This window comes from Corylus avellana, chromosome ca6 (assembly GCF_901000735.1).
Source record: "Corylus avellana chromosome ca6, CavTom2PMs-1.0".
NCBI classification, from domain to species: Eukaryota; Viridiplantae; Streptophyta; class Magnoliopsida; order Fagales; family Betulaceae; genus Corylus; species Corylus avellana.
This window is the reverse complement of record NC_081546.1, coordinates 19,228,053-19,252,784: the sequence shown is the minus strand read 5'-3', so window position 1 is coordinate 19,252,784 and position 24,732 is coordinate 19,228,053. Positions and strand designations below refer to the sequence as shown.

General features: G+C 34.4%; 1 protein-coding gene and 1 pseudogene across 1 annotated transcript; one reads left to right on the top strand and one right to left on the bottom strand.

The window, feature by feature from the left end:
- Positions 1 to 4,505: 4,505 nt before the first annotated feature.
- Positions 4,506 to 7,740, top strand: LOC132185288 (reticulon-like protein B21; annotated as a pseudogene).
- A 16,013-nt stretch (positions 7,741 to 23,753) lies between these two features.
- Positions 23,754 to 24,445, bottom strand: LOC132185287 (VQ motif-containing protein 20). The gene has a single exon (XM_059599081.1). It carries the CDS (start codon positions 24,443 to 24,445, stop codon positions 23,774 to 23,776), a length of 672 nt encoding a protein of 223 aa, XP_059455064.1. The 3' UTR covers positions 23,754 to 23,773.
- Between the last annotated feature and the right edge of the window lie 287 nt (positions 24,446 to 24,732).

Here is a 24,732-nt window from a genome sequence, read left to right as displayed (position 1 = left end):
CAAGGATAATTCTTGTGGAGGATAACTGTAGGATGAAGGGTGGGGAGATTGGTTATCAAACTGCGGATATTCAGGATGGTGCAGTTCATGAAATTGGAGAGCATGATTTCCTGTAGCCTGAGCTTGCCACGAGAAATTAGGATGGTTGCTCCATTCTGGGTTATAAAAATTAGAATTTGATTCAAACCCCGGGCTGGAGAAATTGGTGTTCATTTGTTCACAAGAAGAATTAGAAAATTGTCTAAATGCTAGACAATTGCTAATATGATGATAAGGATTGAAACAATATGAACATGGTTCACGTGGGTTGAACATGTGAGGGTAGTTAGTAGGAGCGGGTGTCCTACAACTAGGAGAAACATGTTGTAGAAAAAAATTATTAAAATCATCACACAGAAAATCCATACTTCACTCTCACTCTTTAGCATGCAAATATCCCACATAAAACATTAACCATTTTTTTTTTTTGAAGTAAAATAAACAAAAAAACAAATATTATAAAGTCAAAAATCACTACTAAATCAGAATTGTCACGAAATTGATGTGTTGAAAGAGATAAAGATAATAAAAAGGTTAGGGTTTTGATATCCACCACTAATCAGACTAAATAAGATAACAATTTGCCAATGTCACAATCATACCGGTATATTTAATGCTTGCCAACCTAAGGGCATGGTATCAACTCCTTAAGTTATTGATCTCCCTAAGCAATGAATTAGGCATGGTATCTACTCTAATTCTTTTCTTCACCAAAGGATTTAGCATGGTATCTACTAAGTTGTTCTTTGGGGAAGCATAAATGTATGGAGATTGACATACAAATGAAGCATAGGTCATGGTATCTACTCCTGATTTTTCCTGTTGATTATCCCAAGAACCCGTGATGAGATTCTTTTGTCACTTTATTAAGCCAAGAATCGTTCATTCAAATTGACTTAAATAACAGATCCAAGCAGATGCATATGATGATCAGGCACATTCACATGAGGAATTCAATTACATAGACTTAATCAATTAAAATAAAACACAACATGATTGAAACAAAGGCACTTATATTGAAACTTAAAAAGACATGATTAGGGCTTCAATGTAGCCCTAACAAGAAGTTTAGTTACACATAATGAAACTAAAACTAAAAAGAAAAGGGAAAGAAGAAACCGGAAAACTCTTCTTGAAGTAGGCTCATATTCCTCTCTCCAGAATTGTGTATCTTTCCTATAGGCTTAGAGGTCTATTTATAGGTTTAGAAAAACCTTAAAAGCCCTAGAAACCCTAGTAAAGTCGGAGGTTTAAGTCCTAGTCCAACTAGGATTTGGAAAACCTAATTTAATGTGGAAAAGAAGTCTGGCTGCGTGAGTGCGCTTGATCCCAGGGTGTTGCGCTCGAGCGCAAACCTGTGCTCGATCCCTCTACATGTGCGCTCGAGCCAGCTTCTTGTGGTCGCGGACGCACTCCTGCGCTCACTCCTGGTTCTAGTGCTTGAGCGTTGATGCGCTCGAGCATAGGTGTAGTGCGCTTGATCACACTGCGCCTGGATGCTTGTGCTTGATCCAAAACTTCCAGCTTTTTTCCAATTTTGTATTTTATGCCTGAAACTTCAAAAAAAACTTCATTTTCCTTCAAACACCTAAAAACTAACAAAAAAACAAAAAGGAAGTAAAACAACATAAAATAGCATGACTGAGAGATTAACATACGTAAATTAAGGGGCTGAAATATGTATATTTTAGCACTCATCACAAAACAGCACAAACTCTCTTTTCTTGTTAGCACTTCAGTTTCAAAGTTTCCATTTTATTTAGTTCATTGTGATATCTAGGGGTCTTTGGATACTAAGTCTATCAATGAATCTGTTTACTTTTTTACCATTGTAGATGATTTTACTCGTTTCACTTGGGTGCATTTGATGCAACATATATCATAAACCAAATCTTTAATCCAAGCATTTTTTAATCTCGTTCAAACTAAGTTCAAATCAAAAGTCAAATGCCTAAGGTCTGATAATGGACTTGAATTCAAAATGGATGATTTCTTTTTTGCTCAAAGCACTATTCATCAGCTTAGTTGTGTTGAAACTCCGCAACAAAATGCAATAGTTGAAAGGAAACATCTACACTTGTTAAATGTTGCAAGGTTTCTTCGGTTTCAGTCACACCTTCCTTTGAAATTCTGGGGAGATTGCATTCTTACTACAACTCATTTTATAAATAGAATTTCCCCACCTCTTCTTTCAAACAAATCTCCACATGAGTTACTATATTCTGTTATGCCTTCTTATTCTCATCTTAAGGTTTTTGGTTGTTTAGCATATGTATCAACTTTGTCTAGAAATAGAACTAAGTTTGATCGTAGGGCTATTCCTTCCATATTCATTGGATATCCTTATGGCATGAAAGAATACAAGTTTTATAATCTTCATACTCATTTTATCATCATTTCTAGACATGCCATTTTTCATGAAACCATCTTTCCCTATGCTTCTCATTTCAATCATATATCAACCCAATTGTATGAAAATGTTTCCCCATCCATTCCTATTGCTGTTCCTGATTTTTTAGAAGATGTTTTTCCATCATCTTTTTCATAACCAGTCATACCTAATTCAATTCCTTCATTTGATATTTTAGAACCTAATTCATTTGAAGATGTTTCTGATTCAATTTCTCATCCTTCACCTATTCTAGAACTTTCTGTTTCTTCACCTACTACAGAACCTTCTGTTTCTGAAATTCTTGCATATGTTCCCCAATTCTCACCAGTTGCTGATGCTTCTGCAGCAATAGATTCTCCCACTCCTATTTCTGACCATAATCATTCTATTCATGTATCTTGTCTACCTCTTAGAAAGTCCATTAGGGTCAAATTCAAACCTAGTTACTTGCAGGATTTTCATTGCAAGTTGGCTTCCACTTCTCCACTTCAATCTACTTTAATGAATCCAAAGTCAAGTAAGCCTTATCCACTGTCATCATTTGTTTCTTACCATAATTTGTCACCATCTCACAGATCTTTCTGTTTTTCTATCTCTTCTCAAATTGAACCTAAATTCTATCACCAAGTTGTAAAGGATGCCAATTGGCATGCAGCTATGCAGGCTAAAATTACTACACTTGAAGCAAATCATACATGGATTGTTACTATTCTACCACCTACCAAACATCCTATAGGGTGTAAGTTGGTCTATAAAGTGAAACATAAGTCTGATGGCAGCATTGAGAGGTACAAGGCTCGGTTGGTAGAAAAAGGGTACACCCAGTGTGAGGGTTTAGATTATCATGAAACCTTCTCACCCATGGCCAAGATGACAGTTGTTAGGGTTTTCTTAGTTCTTGCTGCAGCTAAGAGTTGGTTGCTTCATCAGTTGGATTTTAATAATGCCTTCTTGCTTGGAGACTTAGATGAAGAAGTATACATGACCATGCCTCCTGGTTTTGCTGTCAAGGGGGAGACAAAGGTTTGTAAGTTGACAAAGTCCTTGTATGGTCTTAAGAAGGCCTCTAGGAATTGGTTTTCTAAGTTCTCTACTGCTTTGATTGATCTTGGTCTTATACAATCTAAAGCTGACCACTCCTTGTTTACAAGACTCAAAGGTACTTCTTACATTGCTCTCTTAATCTATGTTGATGATATGGCCATGGCAAGCAATGATTCTAAGGCAGTTTCTGAGTTTATCATTTTACTTAAAGATAAGTTTCGGTTGAAAGATTTAGGACCTTTGAAGTATTTTTTAGGACTTGAAATTGCTAGGAGCACAAAAGGCATTTATGTTTATCAAAGAAAATATGCCCTAGAAGTTCTTGAAGATTTAGGCCTCTTAGCTTCTAAACCTGTCTCTTTTCCCATGGAACAGAATCTTAAGCTCTCCAAAGATGTTGGTGATCTTCTTCCAGAATTTACTAGTTACATGAGGTTAGTTGGCAGGTTACTTTATCTCACTATAACTCGGCCTAACCTAGCTTATTATGTTCAAGTCTTGAGTCAGTTCATGGATAAGGGCCTATTATCTCAAGACTAGAGTCTTGAGATATGTCAAGAACTCTCCTGCTTAAGGGCTTTTGTTTTCTGCACAATCAGATTTTTGTTTGAAAGCTTTTTCAGATTCAGATTGGGGAGGTTGTGTTGATACTCGAAGGTCCATTACTGGTTTTTGTGTGTTTCTTGATAATTCATTAATCTCTTGGAAGTCCAACGAACAACACACCATCTCCAGATCTTCTGCTTAGGCAGAATATAGGGCCATGGCTTCTACTTCTTGTGAATTAACCTGGCTTGTCTCTTTTCTTCATGATTTCATATACCTGATCCGAAGGCTGGCTTGTTGTTCTATGATAGTAAGTCTGCTTTACATATAGCAGCCAATCTTCTTTTTCATGAGAGAACTAAGCACATTGAGATTGACTGGCACTAAATTCGTGAAAAAATCCAACCTTGTTTGATCAGAACTTTGCACGTGTCTTCTCAGAACCAACTAGCCGACATCTTCACAAAAGGACTTGATGTTACTGATGGAGAGGATAAAGGATGAAGAGAAGATCAATGTCCCAGAGCCCAAGAAAATTGTCAATGAAGAGAAGAAAATTGTCAGTGAAGAGAAGAAGATTGTCAGTGCAGATAAAAAGCTCCATCATCATCAACTTCATAGGAAACCGATGGCCATTGTGAAACAACCCCCTCTAGTTGAAAATTGTACCAGAATTTATCAAAACCTACTCCAAGACACCAGAATCTCTCAAAACCCACTTGAAGTTAGTGTCTTTAATTTATCTGCATTTTCAATTCACTTTGTGAATCTATTGAATTTGGTTTGAGTTTGAAGATTTTATGATGTAGGTTCTTATGAGTTCCAAACTTTTCCAAAAACCCATAGCAAATTGCAAAGTTTTGGTAAGTTTGATTTTAGAAATATAGTACAATTGCAAATTCTTAAAGGAAAGTTCTTGCAATTTTATGATTCATTTTGTTTTCTTGATCTCTCTGTGTGTGTGTTTGATTTTGCAGTGGACTTAGTAATGTGGAAAGAAGTCCCAAGATCGGCACTTGTCTTGCTAATTGGATCATTTGTAATACTCTCATCTTCCTATACAAAGGATATAAATTTGAGGTTAGAAAATCCATTGTCAAGAAAATTTTAGGTAGCCTTTGATTTACAATTCCTCTGGTTCAGAATAGAGCCCAGAACTCAAATCTTTGTTTAATTATTGTATCAGCAGCTTTGTTTTTGTGATTTCCTACCTGGGTCTTTTTTATCTTGCTGCCATTTTCATCTATAAGACCCTCATTTGCAGGTAATTCCTCAAACACTTCTTAATTAACAGAAAAAGATATTACCAATTTGGTCTTTCTTTTTTTTCTTTTTTTTTTTTGAATGATTGAATTAGGGGAGTTGTAAATATAGATGATTCAAGGTATGTGCCAGGGGAACAAGAAGCTATTTGGTTACTGAGATTGTTTCTTCCTTACGTTAATAAGTTGCTGCTAAAACTCAGAGCCCTTTTTTCTGGAGATCCTTCTGCTACAATGAAGGTAATTTTCCTTTTTTTTTTTTTTTTTTTTTTAATTTTTAATTTTTTATAATTTTATAATTTTTTTACTTTTTATGTGGACGTGAATGAAGCTAAAAGAGCCTTTATTGTGAATATAAAAAGATGACAAATAGTGAAATTTATGACAATGGCAGCTAGCAGTACTTCTCTTTGTTTTGGCTAGGAAGAAATTCATGGGTATAACTCATCTCGTAAAACCGGTTCAATAAGAGAGGGTTTCCCATTACTTATAAACATGCCCAAGATCTTGTTTACAGGCAATGTGAGACTATTTCTCAACACCCTCCCTCACGTGCAGGCTGGTATTTTTTCTGGACCTTGTCACGGGTTAAGTAGTGTGAGCCCCCATTTGTCCCGTGGTAGGCTTTGATACCATGAAAAACTTTGAGAGGTTTATTAATCAAAGTAGTAATTTACAAGTATAGAGGTAAGGTGTTTATATACACACAACGTTAACCTAATACAGAGAACGTTACATCACAAAATCATAAAAGATCTTCTCCACTAAGTGATTGCTTGCTGCTCAAGTCTTGAGAGGCTAGTGAATCTTTCCTTCTTGAATTGACTTGATTATGAGTTGTATGGTCATGAGAGAATCCTTGTAATATTCTTAGCAAAGGTCTCATGATTCTCAAGATTTCTTTCTTTGTCAAATACGTCAAAGGCTTTCCATATTGGTTTTGTAAATTTGCATCGCCACTGGTTTTCTCTGTCAAAGCGCTCAATTGCACACGGCTTGCGCTCGAGCTCATACGGTTCTGTAAATCTGCAATTCCCTCTATCATAGCACTGGATCGCACAATGTGGCTTGCACTCGAGCGCATATGGTTCTGTAAATCTGCGATTCCCTCTGTCACAGCTCTCGATCGCACAATGTGGCTTGCTCTCGATCGCATATAGTTCTGCTTGTTTGGCTGGTATACTTTAACAGCTGCATAACCATTTGGATTGTTGTTAAATTAGGTAAGCTTCACTTGGGTTTCTTTTTCCTCTGTTTTTATCCCCCCCACCTTTTTTTTCCTGTTCTTTTAACCAATTTTGAAGGCGTGCTTAGGTTTAAAAAGTATAAAAAGAAAGAAAATTTTATTGTACTTAAGTTCATCTACCCGAATAAGTGTTCGGCTGCCCGAACACGTACATATTCGGGTAGATAAACTCCTGCTTCGGTAAATAAGTTCACATTTGAGTACGTGGATTCTATCTAGGTTTAATTGGGGAGAGTTTTTATTTATTGAGAGATTATGCTGAAATTACAGTGTCGGTGTTATTGTCTTTCACTCTATAGTTTTTACTGACTCGTTTTTGTGGGAGTTTTCACTTTACCAAAAATCCGTTCCTTATACTTTGCACAGTTAACTGCAATAGGTAAGTTTATCAATTTTATGTAGCTCCCAAAAGTTGGCTGACTATGCTTTTTGTGTACACCAAGCTATAATTACCTCTTCTAGAGCTAGGATTTTCTTGAGGGTATAGGCCTAGGTGCTCCGGGGCGGCCAATGCGGGGTCTACCTCTTCAGGACACCCGGGCCTGCATCCTTCTCTCGTCCGAATTCGAAATTTGGACATGAAATCCCAAGAGACAGTTTGACCATAGTCCTAAATTCGAGCATTGTATCTGTCATTATTTTCCATTTTAATTAAATATTCTATGTGGTGGGTCTCGCTTAATAAGGAATTGTTTGAAAAAAGATAGAGAATTTAACATGTGCTAGTTTTCAATTGCAGCTAAATTGGCTTCGACGCTTCCATGACGGACTCATGCTCTCACAAGGAAGCCGTGGCTGTATCCACTGTTTTTCTCGTTTTGAACCTATCCTCAACGGTCGCACGCATTTGGGAAGGTGAGAACATCTTTATAATCAAGGATGGAACCATGATTCCTTAAGGGGTCCAGCATGAAAGAGGGCTAAACCTAATTTTGATTGAGGTTAAGCTTAATTTTAAGGCCTGAAAACAGGAAAATTTTAAAATCGGGGCCATGGCCCTAGGGTTTCATAGTTCTGTCTTTGTTTATATATAACATTAAGCAATCCAGGATTTTCATAGCTATTAGCAAAGTTTTGGCTTTGTGTTACTAGATTCTAGTGAAAACTGTTTTGCAGTGTTCATGCTGTATGTGGCTTTCTGATGCTATCAGCAGTCTTCCATGAGAGATGATTGGGTGGAAGATGAAGCAGGAGGTGAAGAAACATCATGACAAGGACCAGCATCAATTTGGATAAAGAAGTACATACATGAGAGAATCACATTCATGGGCAAATAATTGACTGTTTGACAAGAAAAAGAAAAGGATAAAAAGCAAAACATATTGTTGCTCTAACACACACACAAAAAAAAAAAAAAAAAAAAAAAATCTTTGTTGCTATACACATGATTTAGTGCTGAAAAAATTTCATCAAATTCACTATGTAAAAAGTAGTTGAAGCATGAAGTGGCTTTTAAAAGTATATGTTGTAAGTTGTTGGGAGATAAATACTTATGGAGTGTTTGGATCGTGTAATCTTTTAGAATTTTTGTTTGATTACACTTAAGTGGACGGAATCCAAATACTTAAGGGAGTGTGGATTCCCTATAGAATTGCGAGAATTCACATTTTCTTTACCTTAGAAAAGTTTATTTTAATTTATTTTTTTCTTTTAAACCACAAAAACACTAACATTTTGTTGCCCATAAGTTGATTTTTATTATTATCAAGGCTATGTGATGATTTTTTTTATGTTTATTTTTTTAGTGCTATTTGTTGGGTTTGATTGTGACTATTTGTAAAATTTGTATATAAAGGTTACTATTTAGAGCAAGACATAAGAAAATAGTTCCCGGGACCCCACAGGCCACGTATTGTATTATATTTATAAATCATGAACATTAATGAAAATGGTATTATATATTGATAGAATTCATAATGAAATAGAAATAGAAATAAATTGTAGAAATAAAATAAATGAGAGACAAAGATTTTAACGTAGTTCGGTCTATGACCTACATCAACAGATAAAGCCCATATGGCAACATTAAGCTCTTATTGAATGATATGTTTACAATACAGAATGCTCTATTAATAGAGCTTACACTTAAATGTAATCTTAATCAAATCCCCTAATTTAGGGTGATCAAATCATAATCAAATTCCTAAATTAGGCTTATCTAATCTTCATCAATCATAATCAAATCCCTAACTTTAGGGTCATTCAAATATACTCTAACATCCTCCCTCAAACTCAAGGTGGAAGATCCTGAAACCTTGAGTTTGACACTTTTTTTTTTTTTTTTTTCTTGAGATAGCAAAACAATACAAAAGAAGGCCATTTATGGGCCAAAAAAGAAAGCCAACTTTGGGCTAAAATAAGAGCTAACTATGGGCTAAAGTGAGCTTGGGTTTTAAACAATACCACATAGTCAAATAAAAGGAGAGCCAACTTTAGGCTGAAGTGAGAGCTAACTATGGGCAGAAATGGCCTGGGTTTTAAACAATACCACATAGCCGAGCAAAAATAGGCCAACTATGGGCTAATGGATGGGCAACTTGGCCTTTTTTGATTTTTTTTTTTTTTTTTTTTGATAGGCATCTTGGCCTCTTTTGAATTTTGATGGGCAACTTGGCTTCTTTTGATTTTTTTTTTCTTCTACCGAGATTCTTTTTCCTTTTCTTTTTTTTTTTTTCATGAAAATTCTATTATAAATTACATTAAACTGCGATAAGGATTACTTAATCCCATAACCAAGCAGGTATAACAACTAAACCATGAAATCATATTCCTAAGCCTAGAACAGGATATATGCACACTCAAATAAGGGTAAACCAAAACCCGTAGCCAAACACACTTCTTCACAAAACAAACCTCCTGAAACACGATATGGCGTGAGATGAAACGGATCACGGCTCCGGCGACTTCGGTGGCGGCGCCAGCAAGATGGGGTGGTTCGACGACGGTTGGTGCGTTCAAGACGGTGGGTTGGCACTGGTGGAGGTTGTGGACTCGTGGTCGTCATGGTGCAAGGCTAGCTAGTAGTGGGCCGATGGAGATCTGGCTGGTAAGAAACTTGCGGAATGAAAGGAGAGGAGGTGCTACAGTGGAGCCCACCAACGATCACTCACTGAGAGAGCCATTCTGAGAGAACAAAGCCTCTTTTGATTTTTTTTTTTTTTACATCAACCAAAAAACAAAACAGAAAAATTGAAGAGCATAGGCCACATGTGGGGTCAATGGAGGTTGCTGCAGCCATCAAATCTACCAAAATGGATGTCAAGTGCTTGTAGAAATCGTCGGGTGTCTTGACATTGAAGAGTTCCAATGACAATGGGAATCCTCATCATGCTCTCCCCAGATTATCAACGTGGGCTTAAATTGTGTGGTGTGGGTTGGATGAAAAATTGATCTCCAACAGGCACACCATTGTTTGGAAAACCAAAGAAAAGACACAAAAGGAAAACCTAGATCTGTCCCGAGAAGAATTGGAACAACAACAATTTTTTTTTTTTTTGGTGTGTGTGTGACGGCGGAAGGAAGAGAATGGAATCATAGGATGTCAGGATCAAATACTGGCGTTAGCCATTTGCTTTGATATCATGATAGAATTCATAATGAAATAAAAATAGAAATAAATTGCAAAAATAAAATAAATGAGACACAAAGATTTTAACGTGGTTCGGTCTATGACCTACATCCACAGATAAAGCCCATAGGGCTACATTAAGCTCTTATTGAATGATATGTTTACAATACAGAATGCTCTATTTATAGAGTTTACACATAAATGTAATCTTAATCAAATTCCCTAATTTAGGGTGATCAAATCATAATCAAATCCCGAAATTAGGCTTATCTAATCTTCATCAATCATAATCAAATCCCTAACTTTAGGGTCATTCAAATATACTCTAATATATATCACCCCATAATAAATACGCATTTTGTAATTACCTTCAGGCAATAGCAGAGGGAGAATTTTAATTCATAGGGGGAAAACTAAAAGATAGAGTCAAGCAAAAATTAATTTAAAATATTAAATAATACAACTAACGAAATAAATAAAAAATGAGGAAAAATTTTCTTACTACTCCAATATATTTCGTTAATTAATTGATCAATCAACTAACACTCTAAATTGGTTATATTAATTGATCAATTATGGGGGGTGTTACAGTAATGCGCCAATCTCACATTGGTAAGATGAATAACATACTTAGAGAGAGTGGATTATAAGGGTACTCATAGGTGTTATGTCAAATTGGTTACTTACTAGGTTAGATTTCAGTTTATAAGTGATTATAGGAAGCTTCAAATTGAATATTTCTTTTGGACTGATAACTGTTGGGGTTATCCCACGTCGGTTGTGGAAGGGGTTAATGGTCACTCTATAAGTGTAAGGAAAAGCCTCACATCTTGAACTAGCTTTTGTGGGTTGAGAAAGACCCAAGACCACCCAACACTGGTATCAGAGCCCAGGTTAAACCAACAAGTTTCGGCTCAACAGTCTATGGGAGGAACATGTTGTCTCTAATCTGACCTAGGGCTCGATGTATGAGGGGGAGATTGTGGGAGTTATCCTACATCGGTTGTGGAAGGAGCTGGTGGTTAATTTATAAGTGTGAGGGAAAGACTCACCTCTTGAGTTAGCTTTTAGGGTTGAGAGAGACCAAGACCACCCAACAATAGTGTATATGTGACTAACATTTTTCCTTAGCTGTTACACTTTTTCACTTATTTTAGTAAATGCCTATTCAAATCTTATGAGAGTACATAAATTTATCACCAAATATTACTTTTAAATTATATATAACTCTTAGGGAAGCTTCCGACCCAAGCCAAGATACATTATTCAACCAAAAATATCTCAAGTTAAAAGTCATTAACTTTTGCCAAAATTTTCTATTCTTCCATAACTCTTCATTTAAATAAAATTTATTTGGAGAAACTTAATCCATTGTGTTGAAGCATTATGTAATGCTTAGTACGCAAGTGCCAACCATTAACATGTCACAAGGAGTCAACAATCCACATGTTAGAAAGAACACAAATATTATAGACCAATATGAAGCAACATGATGGTGGCTTTTATAACTATCGGATTGTTACAACTATTTGGGGAAAGTTTTTTTTGCCCCCATGAACTACAACACATTTTCACTTTACCCCCATGAACTACCAACTATGACACCCGACTCCCATGAACTACTATTTTGTGCCCAAAACCCTCATTTTGTCAGTCAAAGGCCCCTTCCGTTTGTCAAAGGCATTAATTCAGACGGTCAAAGTGACAATGCGTTGTAGTTCATGGGGGAAAAGTGAAAATGAATTATAATTTATAGGGGCAAAGTGACGGGTAAACTATCTGAGTTAATGCCTTTGACTAACGGAAATGGCCTTTGATTGATGGAATGGGGGTTTTTGGCACAAAATGGTAGTTCATGGGGGTCGGGTATCACAGTTGGTAGTTCATGGGGGGAAAGTACCAATGTATTGTAGTTCATGGGGGCAAAAGGTACTTTCCCCATTGAATAATTATTATTTTTTCATTGCAAATGTTACTCCTTATGTAATTATGCACATGGCCATATTAATGTTTTCCTCCAATTACCAATAATTTTTAAATTTTATTGCAAAAAATGAACCCAAGTTGTAAGAAAATGGATTTTGCCTATTTTGTAAAAGTTCATGATCAAGTTTATCTTATTGTTGGTATATGATGAGGATTTGATATTATGTTGAAGTTTGTAGGGAAATCCAAAATACGGGAATAATTGCGGAAGCAAGAGAGAGAAAAGAGATAGAAAGAATTTATGGGTGGGTCGGTGTTAGATACTTACGTCCATCACTCTGAATAGCCCTAAGGGCTATATTGTGCTCTCATTAACTTGATTGTTTACAATACATAGGTCTCTATTTATAGTTAAATAAGGGTGTGTTTGAGATTGCAATTTTGCAAGAATAATCTGCGTTTTTAAAAAATATCGCAAAACGTAAAGTGTTTAATATTGCGATTTAAAAAACACTTAATCTAAAATAGGGAAATATATATATATATATAATATATATATATAAAAAAAAGCAGGCTAGGGAGTGCTTATTTGAAAATGCGCAAATTTAAACTAAAATTACGATTTCGCATAACAAATATTTGATAAAAATAAAATAAAAAACAAATTTTAACATGTTTTACCAAACGCCTTTGCGATTTTAAAATTTTTTTACTTTCTTTTTTATTTTATTTTTTCATTTATAGTGATCAATGAAGAATATGATGGTTTACAACACATATATTCCAAAAAAAAAAAAATTACTTTAAAATGAAACCTTTGATCTAATATATTTTGAATATTTGATCATCCATCTTCATTTGTATTGCTAAGAAGATTGATACCTAGAGGAGTCTTCTAATGAGACCATAATAAGCTTATGGGTTTGGATCAATTGTGTTATATTAACCACTCACTCTTGTAATGCATTTCCAATATGGGACTTAACCTTTCTATACTCATACATGATATTGAACAATTCCCCTCTCACATGTGAGTTAATCAACACATTGTCATACTCTCCCTCCAAGGTAAGCTAATCAATTTTATTGGCCATCTCTAAGATTATTTTTGTGGGTTATGTGGGCTCTAGATGTGTTTTGTACCTTCGTCCCTGCTTCAGCTAGGAAGGGGACCCATTATTCATGCTTGCACGCTCCAATCGTGAAAAGAGCAAATATCATTCACCATATCGCACATTACCATTGGCTTAGATATCACTTGTTAAAAAGCTTGATACCTTAGGGGGTTTTCTAGTAAGACCATAGTATATATTAGGACACTCCTCAACCAAAAGGCTTATGGGTCTATGCTAACTATACTATATTAACCACTCATTCTTGTGATACATTTCAAGTGTGAGATTTAACTTTTCATGCTCACACGTGTATACTCAATATGCTCATTTAGATTTGCACTTTTATGAGTTTACTTCACTTGTCAAGAATCACATATTAGTTGTGTAACTTTGTAAAACCTTAGGCCTTGGGTCTAAAGACATAACTTGAACCAAAAGGTTAGTTAATTAGAATATTATCATATTTCCAAAAGCCACAATTCTTAAACAAGAAGCTTTATTTTTTATTTTATTATTATTATTTTTTTTATGAATAAACCAATAAACAAGCTAAAAATATTTTTATTTTGTGGAATCAAGTTAATTAGTAGCGATGATGACTAGAGGTTTATTCCCTATAAATAGCGATGATGACTAAAGGTTTAATCCCAATAAATTGTTTGCGTTCTTAACTTTGAAAATAAGAAAGCTTCTCGAGTGGGAGGCAATCCATGGCTAGGAAATGTTTGAAAAAGCTAATGGTGTATATGGAGTTGATTATCCTCATGGTACTTGTGGTGCAAGCGAATGACCTTAATCATCCCTCCTTATGTACCTCTTCACGTCCCATCCGCCTTCTTCATTCCTCTCAGCCTTTTATTGGTCATGGTATGTCATTGTATAATTGCCTCAAAATCGAAATCGATGATTGCAAAGCAACACATTCACATGAAGGCCTAATCTTCACGGAGTGTGTGGCTTTTCGTTTCTATGAGTGCTTGAATGATCACAAAAAAGATTCAGAAGTTTATCTTCTTGCTGTAAAGTGCACAATGGATTGCCTCCCAGGCATGAAACTTCATTTTTCCCATGTTGGAAAATGTTTAGTGGAGTGCTTTGAAATGACAATCAAGAAGCCAAAAGAGTAAATTAAAAAGAGTTGAGACATCATCTGAGCTCAAAGGTGTGGTAAAAAATTCCTAACTCTTTTTTTATTTTATTTTATTTTATTTAATATTTCGACATAAATGTGCACACCCATAAACAAGAATCTTTATGTAACGTTAACGTAACCATATCAATTTTTATTAGATATACTAAAAGAAGATTTTTCTCACATTTATTATTATTTTTTTTTTTCATGATAACAATAAAAGTTTCATTATCCTTTATTATTTTTATTCTCCCCAACATTAAGACTTGTTCCAACACTCCTCATTATCAAATCATAGGCTAATTACATTATCAACTAATAGTTTTATTGATCTTTTTACATATTTAGGTCTCCTTTGAGTTATAAGAACGTATAGATGTAGATATACCATTATTTAATATAATTTTTGGATTATAGTTTTGTTTTTGGGCAAGATGGGCACGAGATTGGATTATTTTCTAGTTTTGTTGTTTTTTTTTTTTCTTTTTTTTTTTTCTTTTTTTTGTGAGATTTGGAGTATGCTAATCTAGTTACTTTTATATGCATTAAATATTTTTAATAATTTCTTGATCTGGATTTTGTATTAGATATTTTCTTTGAGTGGTTCAATAACTACACCATGTAGGCCATTCGATAAAAATGGCTAGAAAATTACTATGAGTATGTTTGAGATTATGTTTGAAAAATAAAGCTTTTAAGTTCAAAAGCGCTTTTTAGAAAAAACTTCATTTTTAAGTTTTTGCTAAAGTGCGTTTTGACCATTAAAAGCGCTTTCAATTTTTTTTACTAAACTGGTACTTTTTTATTCAAACAGACTTTTTGGGTGTTAAACGCACTTTTAGGCCCTTGAAACACACACCCAAACATGCCCTATATGTCATGTCCCTTTCATCGACTAGTGTGAATTGGTTAGATCTTTGGGCCTAACTTGGTCTAAGCCCATAGAGTAAGGAGAGAAGGATAGCCCAAGTGCTCCAATCTCAACCAATTCCCCATGTTCGAGCCTAAGCCCAACTAGGATGATGAAAGGACTCAATTAGAGTTTGAGTCAAAGGTTTGTTGGGTTGGGCTTCCACTTGTAGGGCCCAAGCCTCATTGCAAGAGGACAAACTAGGCCCATGAAAGGGCCCAAGGTGGCCCATGTAAGTGGCTCAGGTTGGACCTTTCTAAAAAATGGATAGTTAGAAAAGACCATAGGAATTGCAGGGCCAAACCTTAGGCTTAATTAGAGTTAAGATATGTGAACTTAAATGTTTACAAATTAAATAATTTTACACATGCTAATATAGAGTTATAAGAAAGCATGGAAGTTCTTAACAGAAGATTTTATCACATATATAAGAAAATTAACGTTTTAAGACAATTTAGCTTAAAAGATAAGAGATCACATAGTATCAGGGCCCAAAGATGAGATGCCATCACTACGTGTGGTCTATGATTAGACTTGCCACGCTTGGTGCACCTTAAAGTTAATCAGATGGCACCAATGACTCAACTCGTGGCCACAAACCGTTCAGATTCATTCACCATCTCGACATATAGAGCATAAGAGTATGCGAGACAACAAAGTAACAAGTGGAAGATAATTGGGTAAGCATATAAAAAACGTAGAATTACTTTAAAAATTTTAGAAAATTATTTACCGCAAAAATTTTTTTATGACTAATATATATGTATATATTTCAATTGAATCATTTGAAAACTGTAAGATATATTCCTTACTTAGTTTTTTACTCACCTCATTTATTTTTTCTCCCCATAGATGTTGTCGAGAACTTGCTATGAGACCAGAATAATAAGAGCAACGACGAAGGGTTGTTGTAGATCGATTTATGTTTAATAAGTACATTTTCAGTACTATAATATTTTGAATTATTATGTTTTTGTTGGGATTACAAATGTTTATTAAGTTTATTTTGAAAGTTATGTAAATCTTTACACTTACAAGGTTTCTAATAAAAGTCTTTATGAATATTTAGTAGTGTTCAAGATTTCTTGTAATTCTTTAAGCCTCTGAGTCCAGTAAATTAGCAAACTCTGCTCTCATGGGCTAAGGGCGTTACAAATGAACTACTTAGAGCATCTCCAACAGGAGTAGCCAAAATAGCTACTAAAAAATTACAAATTTTTACGTTAGCTACTCAATTCTTTATATACATTCCAAAAGATTCTCTATTCTACTATATTTTCTTTAAATATTATTTTGTATGTAAGACGGTGTGAAAGGAGGGGGGGAGAGAGAGTGAAAGAAAGAAAAGAGGAAAGAGAAAATTATAAAAAGAAAAATTTTGGGGAAATTTCACAAAACCCCCCTTGAACTTTCACGAGTTTTTAAAGTACTCCCTCGAAGTTTAAAAACTCTCAATTAAGTGTATCAAACTTTCAATTTCTTTCCATTACCCCATTCCGTTAGAATTTTTCATTAAATAGTATCAAAATTTCCAAAATAACCATTTTTTTAATGTAAAAAATAAAATAAAAAAATTGTAGAGATTCAGACGTTTATTTTTATTTTTATAGAAAAACGTTTGTACAATATTTTGCAACATCTTTGCAATTTTTTCATATAATAAAAAAATATGAGTATTTGAGGCTTTATGATAAAAATTAACAAAAAATTCTAACGAAATGAAGGTAATTGAAGGAAATTAAAAGTTCGATACCCTTAATTGAGAGTTTTTAAACTTTGTGAGTGTAGCATTAAAACGAGTGAAAGTTCAGAGGGGATGTTTTGACGTTTCCCCAAAAACTTTTGTAGTGTGAATTAGTCAATATGCAAAAGAGCTTGTTTACTAATCACATTATAAGAATAGAGTGGTAGTGATTCACTCCACAAAATTTAAAGAATATATAAAACTCTAGTTGAAATGATCCAACAATTAGAAACATGAGAGTAGTTTGAAAAACCCGCTTGGGGGGATCTGGTGAGATATTTGAAGATGAGGTGAGTGTAGGCCACAAACGAAGATAAATGACAAAGCAATAAGGTTACATTTGGTAGGTCAAATGGCTTATTGATTAGAAAAAAATAAATAGCTTTTGTTATGAATTAGAAAAAGAAAAAAAAAAAAAAAAGTGAAATACAATAGCCTTGGTGTTAATGTATATGATAATATGATCTAATACTTGGAATATCTATTTCATTGTGCGTGAGAATGGCTATTCCAAGCCTTTTTCATTCCACATTCTTCAATTTTCAAAAAAAACTATTAATTTTCTTACTGAAACAATCATTCCGTGTACCAAATGTAACCTAAATCAATTCGACATTTCAACTTCTAAAACTTTGAGAGTATAATTACAAAAATATCCAAACATCAACGGGTAAGTGAAGTTTTCCCAATATTTTTAATAATTAGGCCCAACCTATCAATCGAAAACAAGAGGCTAAATTCACGTTAAAAAGAAATTATAAGTGTAAGTAGTTAATATAACAGTATCAAACTTAAATTTATTATTATTTTTTTGGGAGTGAGGGTCCAATATCTTCTATATGTAATGCTATGCATCCGAAAACAACGTTTTTAGTTTGATTGCAAAATGAGCATTTTAACTTTTCTGAAATGTAAGGAAAGATTTTTTAAAATTTTTTTTTTCTTTTTTTTTTCATTGCTTCAAATCCCTTCAATAGTGGGTTTTGTGGTAATACAAAAATTTTTGTTTGATGGTAAAATGACAATTTAATCCTTAATTATTTACTGACTCAATTGATTTTGGAAGGAGTAAAGGATTTTAAAGTGTGTTTTTTTGTCCTTTCAATACAGTATTTTGTTGTGCATTTGAAATGACGGTTTTGCCAGTCTCTATGCATCCGAATTCAGTGATTTTTGTTTGATGGTAAAATGATGGTTTTATCCTTGATTTTTTAATGAAGTATTTTGGAGGGAAATAAAGGATTTTATAGTGTGTTTTTTTGTTCTTTCAATATAGTATTTTGTTGGGCACTTTGAAATGATGTTTTTCCCTTCATTACTTTATTAACCTAGTTTAATTGATAAGGAATAAAGCTTATGTAGCTTATGCAGCGTCGCAGCCTAGGTATATTCCCTCAAAGTGTATGCAGCGTCGTCCCCATAGTGTTTGGTGCATGAAAATGAGATTTTAGGCTGAAGGACTACACCATGTAAGTTTTGAGAGAATGAAAGGAATAATGGGGTGATGTATAACATTACTCGAACATCAATACATCCATTTATAACTATTTACTTCATGTAATGTATATCTTACTGACATATCAAAATCAGCTACAAAAAACTTAACTAGTTATAATTAAATAACAAGGTATCTATGTCATCCAACTAATTGTATTGCATGCTACCTAACCAACCAATCAATTAGTTTCTTTGGATTTTGATATTCCAGAGAAAGTATGGATAGCAAAGGATGTTTTGTAACGCCCCAAAATAAATACGTATTTTATAATTACCTTGAGGCAGTAGTGGAGCGAGTACTTTGAAAATTTATGGGGGATAGTGTCAATTGTTTGGTAGTTTGAGCTGGGTATATGGACTTTCCCTAACAACTAATAACTTGCTTAGAAAAAGTAGATTATAAAGGCACTCGTGGATGGTAAGCCAAACATTGGTTACTTACTAGGTTACATTTCACTTTGTAAGTGATTATAGGAACCTTCAAATTGACTATTCATTTTAGAGTGATAGCGTATATGTGACTAACTTTTTTTTTTTTTTTTTTTTTTTTTTTGAGTTGTTACAACTTTTTATGAGAGTACATGAATGTATCACCAAATGTTACTTTTAAATTATATATAACTCTTAGGGGAGCTTCTGACCCGAGCCAAGATACGTTCTTCAACCAAAAATCTCTCAAGTTAAAAGTTATCAACTTTTGCCAAAATTTTATATTCTTCAACAAATCTTCATTTAAATAAAATTTATTTGGAGAAACTTGATCTGTTGAATTGAAGCATTATGTAATGCTTAGTACTCAGGTGCCAACCATTAACATGTCACAAGGAGCCATCAATCTACATGTTAGAAAAGAGTACAAATATTATAGGCCGATATGAAGCAACATGATGGTGGCTTTTGTTGCTATTGTATTGTTACAACTATTTTGAATAATTATTCTTTTTTCATTGCAAATATTACTCCTTAAGTAATTCTTAACATGGTCATGTTAATGTTTTCCTCCAATTACCTATAATTCCACCTCTATCTCTCTCTTCCGAGAGGTTTATTTCCTATAAATAGCGATGATGAGTAGAGATTTAATCTCAATAAATTATTTTTGTATTTTAACTTTAAACATAAAAAAGCTTCTCGAGTGGGTGACATTCCATGTCTAGGGAATGCTTGAGAAAGCTTATAGTGCGGACGAAGATGACTATTCTCATGGTACTTGCACCTTAATTAAGGCAATAGCGGAACGAGAATTTTAATTCAAAGGGGCAAAACTAAAAGATAGAGTCAAGCAAAAATTAATTAAAAATGTTAATTAGATAATATAACTAACGAAATAAATAAAAACTGAGGAAAAAATTTTCTGTCGGTGCAATAGCTTGGAGACACATGGACAACATCTTGAAAATTTGGCAAGCATTAAATGTGCAGTGCTTACTTTCTGACCACAGGTCGTCCAAACAGGCTGGGAGGCCGTTTGGACAAACCAGGATTTAATGCACCGATTTTGTGATTCCCAGGAGCATTTAATTTGTCGGAGACTTTTTATTCACCGAATCTTCCTTCGTCCGGACGGCACTGTTCATTGTCTGAACGGAACAACAGTAACATGAACAGTATCATGAATAATGCTGGTGAACAGTACTTCATCTTTTGCGCACCAGATTTAGCCAACAAAAATACTAACAAATCTCAACCAATTCCCCATGTTCGAGCCTAAGCCCATCTAGAATGATGAAGGGTCTTAATTAGAGTTTAGGTCAAAGGTTTGATGGGCTTTCATTTGTAGGGCCCAATCCTCATTTGACCCCAAGGGGAAAGACTAGGCCCATGAAAGGGCCCAAGTTGGCCCATGTAAGTGGCTCAGGTTGGACCTTTAAGAAAAAAAAAATGGTTAAATACTATTTCACCACTTATGGTTTGCACCAAAATCAAATAACGACCTGTGTTTTCAAACATATCGCAAATGGTACCTATGGTAAGCTAATAGACCCACTTGTTACCTCTGTCAAGATTCTGTTAAGTTTTTAAACGGAACACTACATCACCCTTACACGTGGGCGCCACGTGGCATGCTACCTGGATTTTTGGGTGTCACGTCATATTTTATTATTTTTTTTTTTAAAAAAAAAATGCTGGGGTGGCCGAACCACCCCTAGGCCAAACGGGGTGGCCGACAACCCCCTATGGGGTGGTTCGGCCACCCTAGTGTTTTTTTTTGGATTTTTTTTTAAAAAAGAATATGACGTGGCACTCAAAATCCCAGGTATCATGTCATGTGGCGCCCACGTATAAGAGTGACGTGGCTTTCCGTTAAAAAACTTAATGGAATCTTGACAAAGGTAACAAGTAGGTTTATTGGCTTATTACATGTACCATTTGTGATATTTTTGAAAACCTAAGTGACTATTTGATTTTGGTGCAAACCGCAGACACTCGAATAGTATTTAACCCAAAAAAAAAAAAAAATAAAAAAGGATAGTTGGAAAAGACCATATATAGGAATTGTAGGGCCAAACCCTAGGCTTAATATCTATTTACATGTGGAAGTACTGCTATTTTATAGAGATCTGTCAAGCAAACACTTGTTGCTACTTCTTCAAATCACTCGGAGATTATTGCAATTCATGAAGCAAGTTGGGAATGCATATGGCTAAGATCAGTAATTAAACACATTCGAGAAAAGTGTGGTTTATCCACAATCAAATATAGCCCGACAATATTATATGAAGATAATACTGCTTGTATCACACAAATCAGAGGATATATTAAAGGAGATAGAACCAAACACATTTCATCAAAGTTCTTTTATATACATGAGCTCCAGAAGAGTGGTGATATTGATGTCAAGCAAATACGATCAAGTGACAATTTGTCAAATTTATTTACCAAAGCATTACCAACTGCAACATTTAAGAAGTTGGTGAATAACATTGGAATGCGCCAACTCAAGGATCTTTCATGATAAACAATTGAAGCTCTTCATGCTAATGAGGGGAAGTAAAATGATTATCCTGAGTGTACTCTTTTTCCTTCGCTAAGGTTTTTCCCACTGGGTTTTTCTTTACAATGTTTTTATGAGGCAGTCTTAAAGCATTCAAAGACACACAAGAATATTGAACTCTTTTTCCTTCGCCACAGGTTTTTTTCCGCTAGGTTTTCCTTGGCAAGGTTTTAACGAGGTATATTCTTAGTGTATGGTCATTCAAGATGAGTGTTATGAATGCATTCATTCATTTGGTGGATGACCATTTAATTCCATCTTTTGGAATTCTACACATTCATGTCATCTTTTAGAATTCATATAACATTCATGTAACACATTGATGTAACATTTTGATTCATATACTACCCTTTCATGTTCCCTCTTTCATATTCATCAACCCCTCATTATGATTTCATGCCTATAAAAAGGAGTATTGAGTAGTATGTAAAACACACAATAATATAGAAGAATCATACATAGTTCCTGAAGAACTAGTTTCACATATTGCAATATTTTATCTTGTCTTGTTATTTTCTTTAATTTTACAACAGAATAATAGGTTACCCGCCATTGTCTCATTCTTTGTTTTTTTTTTTTTTTAATATGGGTATTAATTATGCGGGGCATTAATTACACAATTATCATCTTAACATCTGGGACGAATTCAAAAGGCTAAGATATAGTTTTTCAGCTACCAAATAATTTTTTTAAGTTTTTTTTTTTAATTATTTTTTTTTATCTTATATATATTGGGTATTTTAGTAATTTTGGTACAATTCCAATAAGAACCCGTGTGTAGTCACCAATTTAAGGAATATGAAAAACTATTTTATTCCATCTTCTCTCATTACCAATAATAATTATTCATTTTCTTAATCCAATAGTCATTCTGCATACCAAACGAGCCCTAAAAGCTCAATCAATCTTACGATTGATGCTTGATTGATTGAATATGTGCATCAAGTGTCATACTAAAACTCAATAGTTTGATTGACACTTCAATTGACTCTCGATCGAGCAAACATGTGATAACCTTATTTTTTAGTTGACTTGCCTTATTAAACTCAAGTTTTTTCCTACTTGTAAAACTTTTTTGACTCACAATTTTCATTTAGAGTGGAGGCTACTATTCCTTGTTCATTAAGAGATGCCAAACCTTCCTAAGCCTAAACTAAAATACAAACCTCTCATTAAGTTTTGTGTGAGTATGTTTAGGTTACTCCTAAATTCCAAAAAGGGAAGAAAATAGGATTTTTGGACACCTAATGTAATTCCTATGCAAAACGGTCAAACGGTTGGTACCGGTGGAGGAAAATGTTCAAATGCTTCATGAAACGATAGAACGATGTTTGTGAAATATCAAGAACATGTGCATATTAGTAAATGGGTTAGATGCTATGGTCTAGGTTTAATTTGATGCAAGTTGCCTTGGATCCAACGGGGAAAAGTGACCGGCGCAGCCATGTCCCACTTGCCATGGGTGGATATATATATATACCATTCCTAATTATTTGAAAAAGAAAATGGCATTCTTTCTTAATTTTCCTATTTAAATGTATGTATCGCATTTCTCTTAAATACACATAATTATCATGTTTAAGATAATTGTTCAAACTTCTTTCCTTTTCTTTTTGTTCTCGAAGCTCTTTCAATATGGTAGTTCAAAACATTTGCAAACATTTAATTAGACATTGAACCATTAGAAAAAACAGCATACTAGGAGGTCGTGATAATTTCAACGTTCTGTTAAAAACCTTAGAAAACATGTTCTTTTTTATCAAGGGAAAACACAATCAAAGTTTTTGTCTTTGCAATATAATTTGAAAGTATGTGTGATAATTTTTTCACGTCTTTAAAAGAAACCTTTTCAACCTTTCCCACTTCTTCATCTCCCATTCTCGATCGATCTCTACCATTTATAAAATTAGCATTTCAATCTAAATTTGCACCGGACATTATTGTAGAATTTTCTCATAATTTAGTTAAAAACAAAAATATTAACAAACAACCAAAAATAGAAAATACCTAAAATTACTTTCACATTTACGTCAGTTCAGGACACATTTTTCCAATAAAGAACAAAAAAAAAAACTCTCATATTACACAGGAAAAAACTTACTTTTCATTTCCTTTCTTTCATCTTTATTCTCATCATCTATAAGAAATTAATACAAAATGAAAGAAAAAAAAAAAAAAGGAAAAAATTATACCTGAAAAAAAAAAAAAAACAAAAAAAACAAAAAAAAAGAGTTTCTATCCCATAAAACTAGAACTTTTATTGCCATCTTCAAAACAATATGAAAAAGAGAATTCAAAAACAATAAAGAATAATTGGTATTTTAAAAATATCAACTTAAAGTTATTAAAAACCTTGTTTAATAGTCGCAGAACTCATTAATCCCCATGGTCATGCCAGACGTTAAAAACAAAGGATCGTTGTAGTTATAGAAAGGTTGATTGGAGCACAAGAACTCCGTCGAATTCGGTGTGAATACCGGAAGATTTGTCATGTATGCATTCGTCGGTGGCTCAAAAATTGGCGACACAAAACAAGAATTGATCACTTGCCCGAAATCACCTATGCTGCTACAATTCTCGTCAGTAACAACTGAAGACGACTCATTATCATCATGGTTTCCTAGTCCAATATTCTTGTTCTTGTTCTCGTGATCCGAGTTCAATATTTTCAAATCGGCATCATTTCCGGGTTCGGATTTTCGATGATGATCATGCTGCGTGGCAACAGCCTCCTCGTCATCGGAGCGCGATAGTCCAGTGAGTTTTTGCACCAATGCCATGAAGTCGCTAGGGTGCGTATGAATTACCTTTGGAGAATGAGTGTAGATTATGACCGGGTGGCGTTGTTGGGGCTTGTTCGGCCCCGTTAAACCATTAATAGACGACGATGAAGACGACGGTGACGTAGACGATGATGTAGACGATGGTTTCTTGATGAGATGGGAGTCCTTATTGACTTTCAAGGGAGGTGGACAGAAGGCATTGTTATTGATCATTTCCTTCTTTGCATGGAATTGTGCAGGGCTCATGATTTGAACGGTGAGTTTAGTTTGATCCTAGTTCTATGGAATTTGTTGAAGCAAATTTAGAGGTTATATATATATTGGTGATGAGGGTGATGGAAGAGATGGCGATTATGTAATATTTGTAGGGAAGCGTGGGTTTTTTGGTCGATGATTGGAGGAGAGCGATGGTGGAGTGCCACGTAAGTAGGGTGATGGGGATTGTTTGGTTTGCTAGGGGTTGGTTTGGTCATTTGAAGTTAGAAATGTGCTGGAAAATGCTGTAGAGAGAATGGCAATAAGTGGCTGACCGT

Coding starts and splice junctions, on each gene's coding strand:
- LOC132185287 (XM_059599081.1), bottom strand. CDS start 24,445: ATGAGCCCTGCACAATTCCATGCAAAGAAGGAAATGATCAATAACAAT.